At 46.0% G+C, this 18,945-nt stretch overlaps 1 protein-coding gene across 4 annotated transcripts in view; it reads left to right on the top strand.

Moving 5' to 3' along the window:
* ARMH1 (armadillo like helical domain containing 1) overlaps nt 1-18,945 on the top strand; it is a 51,987-nt gene that overhangs the window by 5,928 nt on the left and 27,114 nt on the right. For all 4 annotated transcript variants that reach the window (XM_073007374.1, XM_007979006.3, XM_073007373.1 and 1 more), the window contains exons 2-4: nt 9,926-10,049; nt 11,419-11,646; nt 18,644-18,712. In XM_073007374.1, the coding sequence (XP_072863475.1) occupies nt 11,441-11,646; nt 18,644-18,712 (275 nt within the window). In that variant the 5' untranslated portion in view covers nt 9,926-10,049; nt 11,419-11,440. The remainder of the gene's footprint in view (nt 1-9,925; nt 10,050-11,418; nt 11,647-18,643; nt 18,713-18,945) is intronic.

The raw sequence follows: 18,945 nt of genomic DNA, 5'->3' as shown, positions 1-18,945 counted from the left end.
TCCGCACATGGCAGCTTTGGGAAGTTGGTAGTTTTATGGACCTGCATATCATGGACATTCAGATCTAACCATCTCAACAGGAGCTGGCTGATTTCTTCACACATTCACTCAGTGAGCCTTTATTCAACATCTATTTTGTGCCAAGCATTATGCCAGGCCCTAAGGACACAGAGACAGGGAAGACCAACTCCTGCCCTTGAGGAACTCACACTCTAGTGGGAAGGATGGGTAAGTTTTACAGCATAGTAGAGGAAGAGGTGGCATGGATGGGACCAGAACTGCAAACCCCAAAGGAACCTGGCCATTCCTGATTGCAGAGCAACACTGAGATGCAGAGGGCCCTGGAAGGGCCTGGGGAGTTGAGAGTGCAAGGTTGTTGTAATGTGGAAGTGACTAGAGATGAAGTTAGACTGGGCCCAAGTTTGTTTGTTTGTTTGTTTGTTGTTTTGAGACAGAGTCTCACTCTGTCACCCAGGCTGGAGGTCAATGGCACGGTCTCGGCTCACTGCAACCTTAGCCTCCCAGGTTCAAGTGATTCTCGCGCCTCAGCCTCCTGAGTAGCTGAGACTACAGGTGCATGCCACCACACCCGGCTTATTTTCATATTTTTTGTAGAGATGGGGTTTCACTATGTTGGCCAGGCTGGTCTTGAACTCCTGACCTCATGATCCACCCACTTCAGCCTCCTAAAGTGCTGAGATTATCGGCGTGAGCCACAGCACCCAGCTGGGGCCAAGTTTTGAAGGGCCCTGAGTGTCATATTGAGTTTAGACTTTATCTAGTAGGCCACAGTGAGCTAATGGAGAAATTTGGGAGTGAAGCAAGTAGGAAGGGTAGAAGCTTAAGGAAAAAGTAGTTAGGGGATGGCTTTGTTTGTATATTTATTTGAGTTGGTGGGAATTGAGCAAGTGTTTAAGAGGAATCAGGGAAGATGGGAAGATTGAAGATGGGGCAGAATCTAGCGCACACGGAGAGGGTGGGTGCTGATATGATGATGTTAAGAGGAGAGGGTTGTGCTTGTTGGTCCCTATATTCTCTGTGAAGTTGGAAGCAAAGTTATCCAGGCATCCTCCTTGATTCCTCCCGTCTTTCATCTGCCACAGCCAGTCAGTCACCAGGTCCTGTTTGTTCAAACTGTGTGACATTTCTACTTCTCTCTAACCCTAATATCATCAGCATCTTTGGCAAGGCCGTAGGAATGACTTCCTAACTGGTGCCCCCCTCCAGCTTGCCCCCTTCCGATCCCCTTTCTACACTATAGTCAAGATATTTGTAAAACAAAGTCTTTTCTTGTCCCTCTCGCTTTAACCCTTCAGGACCTGTTCATTGCCCTCAGGGTGGAGTGTGAACCCTGCAGCCAGCATATGAGGCCCTTCATTCTCTGGCCTCTGCCTGATTTTCCAGCCTCACCTCCTGCTGCTTCCATCTTCATACTGTGCTCCAGCTATTCTGAGCAACCTCAATAATAAAAATAAGAGCTAAGTTTTACTGAGGGTTTTCGACATGTTAGATAGTTTATTGACCCTTATGAAACATTACCACCTCTTCACAAGTAAGGAAACCGAAGCCTAAAGAGGTTAAGTAATTTGCCTAAGGTCACATAGCCAGGAAGTGGAAGATCATCCAAAACCAGTCTGTGTTCCTAACCACTGTCTCTACTGCCTCCCACTTGCAATTCTTTGTGTCCTACACTCCCACCTCTGAGCCATTGCAGATTTGATTCCCTCTACCTAAAAGACACTTTCCTCACCTCTTCCATAGCTGCAAATTGCTTTTCAGCCTGGATGCCATCTCCTCTGGAAAGCCCTTCACTGCAGCCAGCACCCAAACCAAGGCCAGGTTAGGTGTCCCTCTCTCTCATTCTCGAGTGTCTTGTACCTACTCCATCACAGCACTTGCCACGCTATTGGAATTGAAATCACCTCTTTACAAGGCTCTATGCCACCCTCAAACTGTATACTTGCGGGCAGGGACTGTGTCTTTTTTACATTTATCCCCAAAGGCCTAGGATAAGGCATGGGACATACTTGTCACTATTTGTTGAATTTAGTGAGGTTGGAGGTGGGGCAGAGGGATTCCTAGTCATGTCTGAATGTCTTAATGAGGCAACTTACTGAGGACTTAGAATATAATGTGACACCAGAGACTCAAATAATGCAGGGAGGTAGCAGTCAGAGACTTAGGCAAACCAAGAGAAGATGCCATGGTAAAGAGGTGTCAAGCAAGAAAGCATTTTGAGTAAGAGGAATGGTCAATGATATTAGTTGTTGCAGTAAGAGGAACAAATAAGCAAAGTACTAAGACATCCTCGCTGAACTGGGCAATTCAGAGGTTACCGGAGACGTTGGCTAACGTGATGGAAGGGAGGTGGCGGGGCAGAAGCCCAGCTGTGGTAGGTTGAGGAGAGAATGGTCAGTGGGGAAACAGAAAAGAGTATGAACACTGTTTTTCAGAAGCTTTGCTGTGAAGTCAGAAAACCAGAGAGATGATGAAGAGAATGTGAGGTTGAGGTTTTTGTCTTCGTTTTTGCTTATTTTTGTTTAAAGATAGGCAAAACTTAGGCCAGGCACAGTGGGTGGCTCACACCTATAATCCCCAAATCCCAGCACTTTGGGAGGCTAGGGTGGGAGGATTGCTTGAGGCTAGAGGTTCCAAACCAGCCTGGGCAACATAGTGAGGCTCCGTTTCTTTTTTTTTTGAGACGGAGTCTCGCTCTGTTGCCCAGGCTGGAGTGCAGTGGCGTAATCTCGGCTCACTGCAAGCTCCACCTCTTGGGTTCACGCCATTCTCCTGCCTCAGCCTCCGGAGTAGCTGGGACTACAGGCGTCTGCCACCACACCTGGCTAATTTTTTGTATTTTTTACTAGAGATGGGGTTTCACCATGTTAGCCAAGATGGTCTCGATCTCCTGACCTCATGATCCAACCGCCTCGGCCTCCCAAAGTGCTGGAATTACAGGCGTGAGCCACTGTTCCTGGCCGTGAGGCTCCGTTTCTAAAAAATTTGTTAAGTTAGCCAGGCATGGTGGTGTACACCCTTAGTCCTAGCTACTCAGGAGGCTGAGGCAGGAGGATCGCTTGAGCCCAGTAGTTCAAGACTGCACTGAGCTATGATGGTGCTGTGCACTCCAGCCTGGGTGACAGAGTGAGCCCCTATCTCAAATAAATACATTGATAAACAAATAAATAATAATAAAGATAGATAAAAATCAAGGCTAACAAGAAAAATGCCTAAATAGAGGGGTTGAGGATACAAGGGAGGCAGGAGTAATGAGTAGAATGAGGGCCCTGAGGAGGCAGGGTGGATGATGGATGCAGAGCTCTGGTAGACGGCTAGAGGAGAGGAGAAGGATGGGTGTGAATAGAGATGAAGAAAGAAGAGGAGTATGACGGCATTCTTACCTAATGGCCTGTAACTTTCTTTGTTAAACCCAAAAGTAGGTCATCTGAGAATAGATGGAAGAGGTGGGAAGGTAAGGAGCTTGGAATTGTAGACTTCACCGGTGGGATGGTGCTAGCCAGTCACAGATTTGGGGTGTGGGTCTTGGGTGTGAAAGCTGCATTGGTTGGAGGTGAAAGCTGGAGGTCGCTGGAGTCTGCATTCCATGTCTGTCCTCTGTGCGCCGACAGAACCTGGGATATATCCCATCAAAGCGCTCTCCACTGTTCATTAAAATCACCTTTTTGCTTGTCTCTCTCCCCTGGCAGTCTGTAAGCACCTGAGGGCAAGGTCTATGTTTGTCACATTAGCCAATCCCAAGCCCAGTGCTTGGCTCAGAGTTGGCACCAGGGAATCTGTTTAATTAATTAATGTGCAGAGCTAAGGAAATTAAAGTGCACATTCTGAGCACAGTGTGTTGGATGTCAGTTTAAATAACACTTATTGAGTGCCCGTGATTTGCCAGAGACCATGCTAGCCACCCAAATTACAAAGATGGAGCACACTGATGTTGAAATTGCCTAGTGGCTCTTGAGTAAACAGGAAGCAGGAAGGCTTACGTGTCGAAGTCATTGATCAGCACTGAGGCAAGGTAGAAAGGGAAAGACAGACGGCCTGACCTCAGAGGAGGAGGAAGGGTTCAGGAACAGTAGTAGGGATTTAGAGAATGGTGTTTGTGGTGTAGGATAGTGGGCAGCCCCCTTCCCGATTTAGAAGCAGCAGCATGGGTTAAGGGAAAGGGTGGGGTGGGGTGTCAAGTTTCACTTGGGGCCGAATTTAGATGGAAATTCTTTGGCCTGAAATATTTGAAATTGTATCCTCAGGTAGTAAGGAACCATTGAAGAGTTTGAAGCAGGGTAATCTGTCAGATTTGTACTTTTAAAAATCTCACATCAAAGTCTGGCCTGGTGGCTCACACCTGTAATCCCAATACTTTGGGAGGCTGAGGCAGGAGGATTGCTTGAGCCCAGGAGTTTGATACCAGCCTGGGCAACAAAGCAAGACCCCACCTCTACAAAAAATAAACAAATATAAAAATTAGGTGGGCATGGTGGCATGCACCTGTAGTCCCAGCTACTCAGGAGGCTGAGGTGGGAGGATCACTCGAGCCCAGGAGGTTGAGGCTGCAGTGAGTTATGATCATGCCACTGCATTCCAGCCTGGGTGACAGAGCAAGGCCCTGTCTCAAAAAAATAAAAATAAAAATAAAAAAAACTCACATCACCATGGAGTTTAGGCTGGGGCAAGCCTGAAGACCAGTAGGAGGCTGTTGCAGTAATCCATATGAGGAACAACGGTGTGAAACTAAAATAGTGGCAGTGGAGGTGAAGATAGATAGACTGATTTCAGGGAGATTTAGGACATATAGTTGGCAGGAGCTGGCAACAGTTCAGATGAGGGCAAGGGAGAGGAATAAGTCAAAGACAACTTTTGGCTGGCTAGGAGGGTGGTGACCCAAGCACTGAAATAGGACCAACACAGGGCAAGGGGCAGGTGTGAGTTGATGAGCTCAGTTTGGGACCCATTGACTTGAGGAGCCTGTGACACATACCAGTGAAGAGTCTGCCAGTCACTTAAGTACATAAAGAGATCTGGAACTCAGTTGGGAGGCCCAGACTGAGGAGACGGATTTGAGAGTCGTGTGCCTAGAGATGTAATTTGAAGTGATGGGGTGAATGAGGTCATCCAGGGATTACAAAGCATGACAAGAGAACTGAGAATGGGAAAACGACCTGCAAAGGCAGTATCCTGCAAAGGCAACTGAGGATTCAGAGAGTGTGGAGTAGAACCAGGGGAGACTGGGGTTAGGGAAAGAGTTCTGAGAAGAGTCAGAGTCATTCACAATCCATCAGAGACCGAGCATGGTGGGACGGTGAGCTAACCACTAAATTTGACAACAAGAGATTATTGGTGACACCTTGGAGCACAGAGGAGAACAGGATCCATGCCCTTGGCTTAGTGGGGGAAACCCTGGACTTTGGAGTTATATACAGATCCCATTCCTATCCCTATTTAGCTTTGAGACCTTCAATAAATGAGCAAACCCTTCTAAACCTTAGTTTCTTCATCTGAAAATTGTGGATAATGATGACCTCATGAGGATCTTAAGAGGATTAAAACAAAGAATATAGGCCGGGTGTGGTGACTCACACCTGTAATTCCAGCAGTTTGGGAGGCCAAGGTGGGAAGATAGCTTGAGGCCAGGAGTTTGAGATCAGCCTAGGCAACACAGAGAGACCCTATCTCTATAAACAAAAACAACCACAGAGAGAGAGAGAAAGAGAGAGAGTATGGTGTATGGATAGCTCTTAATCAGTACTCAAAAAATGTCAGTTTCTTCTCCCTGCCTTCATTCCTTCTCCCTTCACCAGGAAAAACAGCTAACATCCCTTTTTCCTTAGCAGTCAACAAGTTTACATACAAAATTTATCCCAGCAACTGACTCTTGAAATTGACACATTTTGCTCTTTTTTCCATTGTTTTCATCTCATTAATTATTTTTTTAAATGGTAGTTAATGGGTCTTTTTTTTTTTTACCCTCATCAAGCTTACTATTAAAGAAAAGTTGAGATAAATAATACATGGCTGGAGGCTCTTAACTAAATATACTTAATGTCTTTTATCTCCCCCTACTTCTCAAAAACCTCAGTGACATAACCCCGCTGAAGAAATATAAAAAGGCATTCAGTCACAAAAGTTCACAGAAGAAGGCAACAGGAGATGAAAGAATTCAACAAATATTTGGAAGGTAGAAGGCAGGCGCAGGGAGGTTAACCGACTTGAAGCAGAGGAAATTGCAAGCAAGTGCCAAAAAGAGGAGCTTACCAACAAGAAACCAGCCATTTCAGCCAGTTTGAGCTCTAAGAGGCTTAATGATTGAAAGTACAAATTACCACCGAAGGTCAGAAATGAGGTATGGAGCCCAGCCTAGGGGAATTCCCTGACCTCTGTGTGCAGAGCACTTCGCCCGCACTCCAGAGCCTCAACCGCCGAGAAAGAAATGACTCTCAACTCTCTTGCTGCATGAAGAGGAAGGAAGTTGGGCTCTGTAGGCCTCCTTGCACAGGGACCTCAGGCAGAGTTTGAAGGGCAGGAATGAGACATCGAGTGGAAAACTGATCAGCAGAGGGAAGGTCTACACACAGCATTGCGTGAGCCCTTCCCCCACCTGACTCCCAACATGCCATGGCAAGGTGTCTGTCATAGCACCCCTACTCTCTCACCCTCCCTGGGAAAGTAGGAAGGTCTTCTCCAGAGACCCTGATATCTCTATGAGGGGGTTAAAAAAAAGACCCTCCACTGGCTGATGTTTATGAATTCCCCAGTGAGAAGACTAGTTGCCTAATAAATATCCAAACACTGAAGGATACAGTGATTTAAAGAGCCCACCAAGGGCTTACTATAGTGAATGAAAAAAGACCTTCACCAAAGCATATCATCATACAACTTCAGAAAGATTTCAAAATCATCAGGAGTGAAAAAAAATAGACAAAGGCACAGGAATCAGAATGACTTCACATTTCTCATCAGCAACAGCAACTGGGGAGGGTGAACCTGAGGGAGGCTTTTATTTATTTATTTATTTATTTATTTATTTTGAGACACAGTCTTGCTCTGTTGCCCAGGCTGGGGTGCAGTGTTGGGATCACAGATCACTATAGCCCCAACATCCTGGTCTCATTTGATCCTTCCACCTCAGCCACCTTAGCCTCCCAAGTATCTGAAAGTACAAGTGTGTGCCATTGTACCAGGCTAATTTGGGGGTGGAGGGATGGAGGTCTCACTGTGTTGCCCAGGCTGGTCTCAAACTCCTGGGCTCAAGTGATCCTCCTGCCTCAGCCTCCCAACATACTGGAATTATAGACATGAGCCACCACATCTGGCTAGATAGCTTTTCTTTTTTTTTTTTTTTTTTTTTTTTTTGAGACAGAGTCTCACTCTGTCACCAGGCTAGAGTGCCAGAGAGTTCAGTGGCACAATCTGGTTCACTACAACTTCCACTTCCCGGGTTCAAGGGATTCTCCTGCCTCAGCCTCCCAAGTAGCTGGGACTACAGTTGCGTGCCACCACGCCTGGCTAATTTTTGTATTTTTAGTAGAGATGGGGTTTCACCATGTTGGCCAGGATGGTCTCAATCTCTTGACCTCATGATCTGCCTGCCTCAGCCTCCCAAAGTGCTGGGATTACAGGCGTGAGCCACCGCACCCAGACCAGATAGCTTATTTCTAATACGGAGTTATATACCCAGCCAATCCAACATGTCAAAAACGATATTTTTAGACCTTCCAGGACAAAACGAGGGAGTACACAAAGAAGGAAGAAGATGTGAGAGCCAGGAAATGGGCATCCATCGAAAAACTCGGCAAGAGGAAATCCCAGGACGACATTTACATACCAGCCTTAGTGAGCAACCAGTCTAAACTATAGTAGAAAGAGATCTGTGGGACAGAGGTTTCCAGGAAAAGATGGAATTAATCAGTTACGAATTGAACATTTGGAAGACTAATCACTACATATTTGGAACATTTGGAAGAAAATAGCCCTTGGTACTTCAAACCAAACAATAGAAAAAACAAAATGACAATTATTAACTCCAGATGAAACCAAACTGTAAGAAAAAAATGTAATAGTAGTTTGCTACTTGAGTGAAGAGTTTATTTACTTGATCAATCATGTTAATATGCCGGGCGTGGCAGCTCACACCTGTAATCCCAGCACTTTGGGAGACTGAGGCAGGCAGATCACTTGAGCTCAGGATTTTGAGACCAGCCTGGCCAGCAGAGCAAAATCCGATCTCTACTAAAAATACAAAAATTAGCCAGGCGTGGTGACACATGCCTGTAGTCCCAGCTACTCAGGAGGCTGAGGCAGGAGCATCGCAGGAACCTGGGAGGCAGAGCCTGCAGTGAGCCGAGATCATGCCACTGCACTCCAGCCTGGGTGACAGAGTGAGACTGCATCTCATAAAATAGTAATCATAATAATGTAAACCCTACTGATTGAACTGTAAAGTGTGGCAAATTATGTTAGAGGATAGAAAGAGAAAAAATGGGAGCTAGAGTGGAGCAATCAAACTGATTCCTCTGCTGGGCAAGGTGGCATGCACCTGTAGCCCCAGCTACTCAGGAGGCTGAGGCAGGAGGACTGCTTGAGGCCAGAAGTTTGAGGCTGCATGCAGTATGCTATGATCATACCTGTGAATAGCCATCGCACTCCAGGCCAGGCAACATAGTGAGACCCCATCTCAAAAAAAAAAAAAAAAAAAAATGAAGACCTAATTCCTCCACTGCCAGAATGATAAATACATAAATATTACCTAAGGTTGATACATCGAATGATAGCAGTGTATTAGTTTGCTAGAACTGCCATAACAAAGTGTTATAGACTAGATAACTTAAATGACAGAAATTCATCATCTCACAGTTCTGGAGGCCGGAAAGCTAAGATCAAGTTGTCACAGGGTTGATTTTCTCTGAGGCCTCTTTCCTTGGCTTGCAGATGGCCATCTTTTCCCTGTGTCTTCACCTGGTTTTCTCTCTGTGTGTCTGTATCCTAATCACCACTTATAAGGACACCAGTCATACTGGATAAGGGCCCACCCTAATGACATAGTTTAAGCCTAATTTCCTCTTTAAAGACCATAGCTGCAGTTACAACCACATCCTGAGGTACTGGTGGTTAGGACTTCAACATAGGAATTTGGGGAAAACACAGTTCAGCCCATAACAAGTAGTGTAAGCTCGTTATTTGGAAATACAAGGGTAAACAGCAGAAGAAATAGCCAAAAGAGTTTAAAGTGGCCTCTGTGAGGAGAGACTGGAGGGCAGCAAAGGGTGAGGCAGGTGCTATTACTATTTGATTTTTTCAAAATAGCAAGTGGCAGAGCTGAGCCTTGAACCCAGTCTGACTCCACATCTCATGTTCTTCCACTCTCCCCCAAGCGTAGGAGCTCCTCCAGGGCCCTGCAGTGCCGTATTCATCTCTGCGTCTCCCATGGTACCTTACACAGAGCCGTATGATGGGCCTTCAGCACATACATAAGATTTACAGCTGCATCACAGTGACTTTTAAAGCTGCCATTTGTTGATGCTTCTTTTCCTGTCTTCAAAGAAGATAGGGGAGACTGAGGTCCAAGGAAACATGGAGGAGCCATAATGTGGAGTGCCCTGCTTAGAGTTCCCTGCCTTTGGTGTCCTGGAATCACTGGGTGCATCTCTAATAGCACATTGAGTTTTGATACTAGAAATGGTCCATTTAAGGCAGGGTAGGGGCACAGGATGCTTTCCTGCCTGATAAAGCTAGTGGTGGTGTCTCAAGCCCACCTCCCTGGGGTCTAGAACAGATATTCACCCCATTTTCTTCGTGTCAGTTTGGCCGTTGAAGGCAGCCAGAGCTCCCTAAGTTATTCTAAGACTTAGGACTGCAATGGCATTCACAGTGATTGATGCATGATCCCATGAGGGGCTTTGTTCATTTTTGTGTTTAGGTTGGTCTGCAGTCATTCACCTGGTTCTTAAGTCCAGCTAGATTTCGTGGTTGTCTCCATCCCAGAGGCTGTGTGGACGCCCTTCTGGAAGCACACATCCCATGTCCTCTGGGGAGCAGTAGAGGTTGGTGTGTATGTATGTCTGTCTCCGCATGCCTCAGATTATTGCTTCCTAATAAAATTCTGATAGCTGGGCCCCATCAATATCTCAAATACATGTGAGCAAACGTTAATTTAGAATCAATTTTAGGATGTTTCAGACTGTAAAGTCCTTTTAACTAGATCTCTGGCGAAGATGTAGAAGCACTTTATGGGACTGTAAATTTCATGTTGAACAGTCTTCGTGAAATACACATCTCTCCTACACACAAGCTGTTCTCTCCATATCAATCATGGCCCCTGCAAGTAATGTTTCACAAATATTCTGTAAATCACAGAAAACCCCATGATAATGTGAAATATGACTTTCACTTGTCTGTTAGACAAAAGAATCGCACATGCCTCTCTCCCATCAGCACTAACATTTGTTATGGATAATAACACTTTCAATCACAACTATTTTTGGAAAACGGGTTTATCTTAAACCTTCCCTCCCCCACTGAAAACACTCTCCCAAGGACACAGACTCCTACAAACCACAGCCCATTAATCCAACTATGGAATGGGAACGTTTTCTTCCCACTAACTTTTTTTAAAGTTGTTTTTAAGAGTTAGTGTAAAAGCCCGAGGTACAAGGTTAAGGAGCACTTTAACTTAGGTGATTGGCGTAAGAGGGAGGCCATGTCTCTCAAGACCTCAAGCCTCTGACCCTGTATGAAGTAAGCCACAAGAGAGGCCCAGATTTTGTTTTTTTGGGTTTTTTGTTTTGTTTTGTTTTTTGTTTTTTGGGTTTTTTTAAACACAGTCTCACTCTGTCGCCCAGGCTGGAGTGCAGTGGTGCGATCTCGGCTCACTGCAACCTGCCCCCCGGGTTCAAGCGATTTCTCCTGCTTCAGCCTCCCAAGTAGCTGGGATTACAGGTGCCTGCCACCACGCCCAGCTAATTTTTTATATTTTTAGTAGAGACGAGGTTTCGCCATGTTGGCCAGGCTGATCTCAAACTCCTGACCTCAGGTGATCTGCCCTCCTGGGCCTTCCAAAATGCTGGAATTACAGGCATGAATCACCACGCCCAGCCTTAGCAAGCACTTTTATCTCAGCTGGATGCTGTGGTCTTTTAGTTGCTGGCATCAGTAGAGAAGCCAAAGAGCTAAAATTTTAGTTCTTAAAGAGCAGACATTTAGCACATTGATATTCTTAATCCCATTAAGAATCTCCAGCTAGAGCCTCCCTGTTCAACCAGCAGATGTCCAGTCCTAGAGTATATTTTGCACATAACTACACTCATGTGTATGATAGAGCCACACCCTGCCTTCAGTTGATTGCTAGAAAAATAATGGAGTTGTGTGATTCTAAATATTCTGGTAACCTCTCTGTTTTCCCTCCCTCTGTAGCCAACTTCAGGACTGATTGATCATGACTTCTATAAAGGAACAGGCAGCAATTAGCAGGCTCTTAAGTTTTTTACAGGAGTGGGACAATGCTGGCAAAGTCGCAAGGAGTCACATCCTTGACAAATTTATTGAAACCAACCAAGGCAAGACTGCCCCTGAACTGGAGCAGGAGTTTTCCCAGGGAGCCAGTTTGTTCCTGGTACGCTTGACCACCTCACTTAGAATCACGTATCCTTTGCCGAACAGAAAAAAAAATTAGGCACCGGGCACAGTGGCTCACGCCTGTAATCCCAGCACTTTGGGAGACTGAGGTGGGCAGATCACAAGGTCAGGGAGTTCGAGACCAGCCTAACCAACATGGTGAAACCCTGTCTCTGCTAAAAATACAAAAATTAGCCGGGCATGGTGGCAGGTGCCTGTAATCCCAGCTACTCAAGAGGCTGAGGCAGGAGAATCACTTGAACCCGGGAGGCAGAGGTTGCAGTGAGCCGAGATCACGCCACTGCCCTCCAGCCTGGGTGACAGAGTGAGACTCTGTCTCAAAAAAAAAAAAAAAAAAAAATTAGGCAACCTTCAAAAATGAAAAGGAGAGGAGATTGTCAAAGGAGTTTTCTCTTGATTCTAATATTTTAGAACAGGACATCTGGTGTTAAAAAAAGGTGATTAAAAAAATCCTTAGAGTCAAGAACTCTCTCAGCTTCCTGTCTTCCCAACCTACGATTGTATCTTCTTTCTCACCCCTAACCTCTTTTGCTACCATCAGAGTTGAAGTAGGTATACCTTCTGTCTAGGGCTAATCCTCTATTTGTACTGCACTTGAACCCCTTCCTATCTCCTTATTCTTTCTCTCCTATAGCTTTCACCTTTGCCTCATAACCAGCATTTTTTCAGCATTTATATATGCTGAAATATCTTCTACTTTAAAAAGTAAAATTGAATCCCTATTTCAAATCTATATTCCACCCAACCCCAGTTTCTGCCCTTCATGGCGAAGCTTCTTTTTTTGTTTGTTTGTTTGTTTGTTTGAAACAGAGTCTCTCTCTGTGGCCCAGGCTGGAGTGCAATGGCTCAATCTCAGCTCACCACAACCTCCACCTCCCCGGTTCAAGCGATTCTCCTGCCTCAGCCTCCCGAATAGCTGAGACTACAGCCATGTACCACCACACCTGGCTAATTTTTGTATTTTTAGTAGAGACAGGGTTTCACCATGTTGGCCAGGCTGGTCTCAAACTCCTGACCTCAAAGTGCTGGGAGTACAGGCATGAGCCACCGCACCCAATGAAGCTTCTTGAAAAGATTGCTGAGGGGCCGGGTGCAGTGACTCATGCCTGTAACCCCAACACTTTGCAAGGCGGAGGTGGGCAATCACCTGAGGTCAGGAGTTTGAGACCAGCGTGGCCAACATGGGAAACCCTGTCTCTACTACAAATACAAAACTTAGCAGGGCACGGTGGCACACGCCTGTAATCCCAGCTACCCAGGAGGCTGAGGCAGGAGAATCATTTGAACCTGGGAGGCAGAGTTTGCAGTGAGCCAAGATCACGCCATTGCACTCCAGCGTGGGCCGCAGAGACAGACTCCATCTCAAAACATTTTTTTTAAATTACAAAAATAAAGGTTGTTGAGTCTCTCTGTCTCCACTTCCTCTCCTCCCTTTTCTCCACTCACTGCCATCTGACTTCCGTGCCTCCCACTCTATTGATGCAGGTCTTGCTAAGATTACCCACGTTTTTCCAGTTGCAAAACCCAGGGACTGCATCCTCAGTCCTTTTATGTGACCTCTCAGTGGCATTTGTCAGTCAACCTTTCCCACTTCTCAAAACACTCCTGGTTTCTGTGATACCGATTATCTTGGTTTCTATGCATTTCCCGCCCTTCTTCAGCCACCCCTTAAATGCTGTTCCTTGGGATTCCATTGTCATCCCTCTTCTGTACTCACTCTCAGATTCTCCCTGAGAGACTAGCTCGTTGTCAAGATTCAACACCACACTTGTATGAGGGCTTTCAAATAAGTATCCCTGCCCAAATTTCTCTCTTGAATCAGAGTTCCATACCTATATATCCAACTATTCCATACCCATATATCCATCTTCACTCATATGCCACAAGATGAGTGTCACATATCTGGCTTAGTAAACTAGGGGAATAGAGTGCCATTATGTGGAAGAGAACATAAGAAGAGGAGTAAGTTTGAGGGTAGATAAGCTTGTTTTGGGACATGTTGAGTTTGAGATGTCTGTGCTGAGGATCCCTGGAGGCAGGTCAAGGCTAGAGACAGATCTGGTCACCATCAAGGTGATACTTCAAGTTATAGGTAGATTTGAGGATATTCCTGCTCTGTGTGCCCGTGGCAGTCTACGGATTTATCTCAGACCCTTTTATTGTATATTTCTCTCCTTGCCTGAACCCTCTCACCTTCTCTAAACCCCCTCCTTGACCCATGCACAGTGGCTTACACCTATAATCCCAGCTACTTGGGAGGCTGAGGAGGGAGGATCGCTTGGGCCTTAGAGTTTGAAGCTGCAGTAAGCTATGATCACACCACTGTGCTCCATCCTGGGCAACAGAGCAAGATCTCATCTCTATAAAAATAAATAAATAGGCCAGGCGCGGGCTCATGCCTGTAATCCCAGCACTTTGGGAGGCTGAGGTGGGCGGATCACGAGGTCAGGAGATTGAGACCATCCTGGCTAACATGGTGAAACCCCGTCTCTACTAAAAAACACAAAAAATTAGCCAGGTGCGGTGGCGGGTGCCTGTAGTCCCAGCTACTCGGGAGGCTGAGGTAGGAGAATGGTGTGAACCATTCTCTAAAACTGCCACCTTGCCCGGCTAGTTTTTTTGTATTTTTTTGTAGTAGAGATGGGGTTTCACCGTGTTAGCCAGGATGGTCTTGATCTCCTGACCTCGTTATCTGCCCGTCTCGGCCTCCCAAAGTGCTGGGATTACAGGCTTGAGTCACTGCGCCCGGCCAATTTTTCTGTTTTTAAAATTTTTGTAGACATGGGGTCTTGCTATGTTGCCCAAGCTGGTCTCAAACTCCTGGCCTCATGTGATCTTCCCACTTCAGCCTCCCAAAGTGCTGGGACTATAGGTGTGAGCCATCATACCTAGTCTGTTCTCAGATATTATTGTGCATAAAAGAGGTTTAAAATGCAGATTACCAGTTACCTATCCACCCACACCCCCAAGGTTCTGCTTTAGTAGATTGAGGGTGGAACCCCAGACCCTTATTTCTAACAAGTACTCTGTGTGGCTCGAGTGCCAGTGGCCCACGGGTTATGCTTTGAGAAACATTGCTGCCTATAACCTGGCTCCTGTCCCCACAACCCATGACACTACCCTAACCAAGGCCCTAGCTTTGTTGCCAAGACTTTTTTTCTTCCCTGTCTTACGGGACAATATTTTCCATTTGGCCACAGGGTGAAATGACTAGGGGTTGTACAGGGTGGGATGAGGAAGGCAGGGTCACACAGGGTGAGACAAGCAAGGCAGGGTCGTACAGGTGCAGGGTCAGATCCTGTCTGTTTAACACTGTGATGTCTTATTCATCTCATCATGGATTTGTTGTTGTTGTTTGAGACAGAGTCTCACTCTCACTCTGTCACCCAGGCTGGAGCACAGTGGTGCCATCACAGCTCACTGCAGCCTCAACCTCCCGGGCTCAAGCCATCCTCCCACCTCAACCTCCCAAGTGGCTGGGACTACAGGCATGCACCACCACACCCCCAACTAATTTTATTATTTTTTGTAGAGACAGGATCTTGCTGTTGCTGTTTCCCAGGCTGGTCTCAAACTCCTGTGCTCAAGCGACCCTCCCACCTTGACCTCTCAAAGTGCTGGGATTACAGGCTTGAGCCACCGCGCCCGGCTGCATGGACTTCTTAATATTAATTTGATTATTTTAAATAGCGCATTGAAATATCATTTGATAACTGAGTTTTTTGGTGCCCCTTTAAATTTCAGACCCCAGGCAAGTGTCTCCCTCACCTCACCCTAGTCCTGGCCTTGCTTGACCACTGCCTCCTCTTCAGCTGTCCTCTCTTCTACCTTCTCCCGCTATTTCTCAGTTGCTATTGCAGGATCTCTCCCACTCCAATCCCCCACTGAAATGTCAGTGTGTCTGAGCATTCTGTGTTTTTCTTACTTGGTCATTGCACTTATTACATTAGGCATTACATCATTCTTCTTCACTTCTCAAGTGCCAATCATAGTGCCTAACATTTAGTGGGTACTCAGTCAGTGCTTACTAAATGAATGAACCATGCTTTTACTAAACAGTTGTAGAATCAGTGTTCTACACCTAGAATTATTCATAATTCCCTAACCTTTTGCAACCTTGTCATACAACAGAAAAAATAGACTGCCTGAGGTGATAACAGTGTTTTGAATTAATAAACCGACTTCTCCTACTCAGCCCTCCAGTTACGGTGGATTTTGGAGGAAAACAAGTCAATATAATAGCATCATAGCATCATTATTTTTTGCAAAATTGACTACCACAAAGTCCCATATAAGCCTAAACCCTTTTCCCAACCTTGAACTTTCAGAATAGATCAGTAAAACTAAGGATTTGCATATTAAATGATAAAATTAGTTACCATTTTTTGAGTCTCTTTTGTTTTGTTTTGTTTTGTTTTTTTGGAGACAAAATCTCACTCTGTTGCCCAGGCTGGAGTGCAGTGGCACAATCTCGGCTCACTGCAACCTCCACCTCCCGAGTTCAAGTGATTCTCTTTCCTCAGCCTCCTGAGTAGCTGGGATTACAGGCATGCGCCACCATGCCCAGCTAATTTTTATATTTTTAGTAGAGATGGGGTTTCACCATGTGGTCCAGGCTGGTCTTGAACTCCTGACCTCAAGTGATTCACCCTCCTCAGTGCTGGGATCCCAAAGTGCTGGGATTACAGGCACGAGCCACTGGGCCCACCCTATTGAGTCTTCTTATGTTCTAGGCACTGAAATTATATACTGTGCAAATATTATCTCATTTGGGCCTAACACCCAGCCTAATAGGTGATTGGTATTATTCTATTTTATAGATAAGAAAGATGAGCCTTGAAAAGGTCGAGTAATTTACTAGCAAATGGTAGAGATAAGGTTAGAACCCGGTGTCTGTCCGAAAGCCTATACACCATCGTGTCTCCTACTCAGTGAACCATGCAGACCACAGCTCCACCTGCGACACCACACTGGGAGTTCATCTGCAAAGCCCCCTCCATCCATTTGTCTACAAGCCAGAAAGCCTAATAGTAAGAGTTAGAATCGGAGTCAGACTGTCTAGGTTCAAATCCCGGTTCCAGCAGTTCACTGTGGGACCTTGTACAAGTTATTGACCTGAGATTGTTACCTCATGTTACTCAGTAAGTAAATGGAAATGCTAATAGCACCCACTGGAGGGCCATGGTGAGGATTATATGAGACAATGCAAGCAAAGCAGTTAGCACAGTGCCCCGCACACAATAGGAGCTGGTACTTGTTAGCTACTGTTGACCTTGTGGCCCCAACATTGCTCCTTCATCCCCTGTTCTCTAGATCCAGGACTCAAACAATATGTTCTGGAACCAATTCCTGGAAATAGTAGACCAGAAATATGTACAGTGAGTGACTATGAAAACAAGACTAGTTGGGTGTGGTGGCTCACGCCAGTAATCTCAATACTTACGGGAGGCAGACACAGGAGGATTGCTTGAGCCCAGGAGTTCAAAACCAGCCTGGGCAACATAGCAAAACTCCATTCTCCACAAAAAGGAAGAAAAAAACAAACAAAAAATAAAGCTGGCATGCTGGCTCATGCCTGTAATCCCAACACTTTGGAAGGCTGAAGCAGGAGGATTGCTTGAATCCAGGAGTTTGAAACCAGTCTGGGCAACATAGTGAGACCCATGTCTCTACAAAAAATACAGAAAAAAAATAGCGGGGCGTGGTGGCACGTACCTGTAGTCCCAGCTACTCAGGAGATTGAGACAGGAGGACTTCCTGGGCCCAGGAGTTCAAGTCTACAGTGAGCCGTGATTGCACCACTGTGCTCCAGCCTGGGCAACAGAGTGAGACCCGCTCTCAAAAAAAAAAAAAAAAAAAAAAAGAGTAGCCCAGGACAGAGGAAACAGAAGGTGACAAAAACAAAAGTTTGTCAGCCTAGCCTGAAGAAAAAGGGGAAAATGCACTGAGGCAGGAACGGGGCAGAGGTTGAAGAAGCAAGGTGGGGACAATGTAGGAATAAAAAGACCACCACGTGGGCTGATGCCTGGCCCCAGCTATGGCGGCAACAGGCAGGGGAGCCTGGCTCCAGAGCAAACACTATTTTTGCAGTAAAGAGCCTTTCCTAATGAGCCAATCTGTCTCTACTTCTATTGGCATCCTGGGAACCAGGGTGCAGCAGAGATAATTTGCTTCACACACCCCCCGCCCAAACAAAGCACCATTACCTCCAACCCATTACATTAGCCTTTATCAGCCTTGGAAGCTCTCAGTCATCCTCCATGAGCTGCAATAATTTCAGCTAATTTCTTAAGTGTTCTAAGAGCCTCTGATGTGTTATGAGCCTAGTAATTGTTGACTGGTTCCTATTCTGTTGTGGCTTGATTTCATACCTTGTATCCGAGCTGATGCGTGCTTTGGATACTTGATTATAATGAGGCTTTTTGCAAAGACTCACATTAAAAAATAACATTAAATACTGAGGTTGGTTTAAATCAGAGTTTAATTTTTCCACCATCTCCTATTATTCTTATTAGGAAGCCAATTCTTCATAAGGATAGTGACCTCCAGTGTAAAACTTTGAACAAGTACAAAAATTGAGAATTAATGATGAAGCTGGTTCTTTTTAGGGAAATCTAAGAATGAGGCACAAAGTCATGAACTATGCTGAGACCAAGGCTGCAACGGGCACGGCTTAGAGAGGTTTGGGATATTGACTCCCAGCCTTCTCCAAGGGTCCTTAATTCATCAGAGCCTCCTTGTTCCCTAGAGAGCCTATAAGAGCCAAGGTGGCTGAACGGCCACAGAGGAGCTTCCTGGAGAACAGTGAACAGCCAGCACCCCCTTCCCCCGCATCCTGTGTGTATTGCCACTTCCCCTTCAGCTGGTAGCCCCTCTCAGGGTAAAGGGGCACAGTTCAGCTACTTGGCCACCCTGAACCCTGGGTGGTACCAGAAATTAGGCACAGACTCTGGCTTCTGTGTGAAAAACCACCCTGAAAGTCACTCTTTAACGTGTCATACAGCTATGTCACTGACTCATGTTTAGAAAAGCTTCTCAGGTCCATTGGCATCTTCTTATCAGCTGTAAGCAGGTGAGTTCTGTTCTAGCGTGATTCTGGGGGTCTCAGTGGCATTTCAGGCTCATGATGTCCTTGGCATTCACATCACCCAGGGCCACGGATTCCTGTTAGCAGTGGGTTCCTCGTAGCTCTCGAGATGGGCCCAGAGGTAATGTCCACAGGGCTCCTGCTCTAGTTGCTCCCCCATCCCGTGCTCTCCAGTGGCGCTTCACTAGACAGCACTCTCTTGGTTGTCAACTGCAGAA

Source organism: Chlorocebus sabaeus, chromosome 20 (genome assembly GCF_047675955.1).
Source record: "Chlorocebus sabaeus isolate Y175 chromosome 20, mChlSab1.0.hap1, whole genome shotgun sequence".
NCBI lineage: Eukaryota > Metazoa > Chordata > Mammalia > Primates > Cercopithecidae > Chlorocebus > Chlorocebus sabaeus.
The sequence above is the reverse complement of the archived record's forward strand: the minus strand, read 5'-3'. Positions and strand labels throughout refer to the sequence as shown.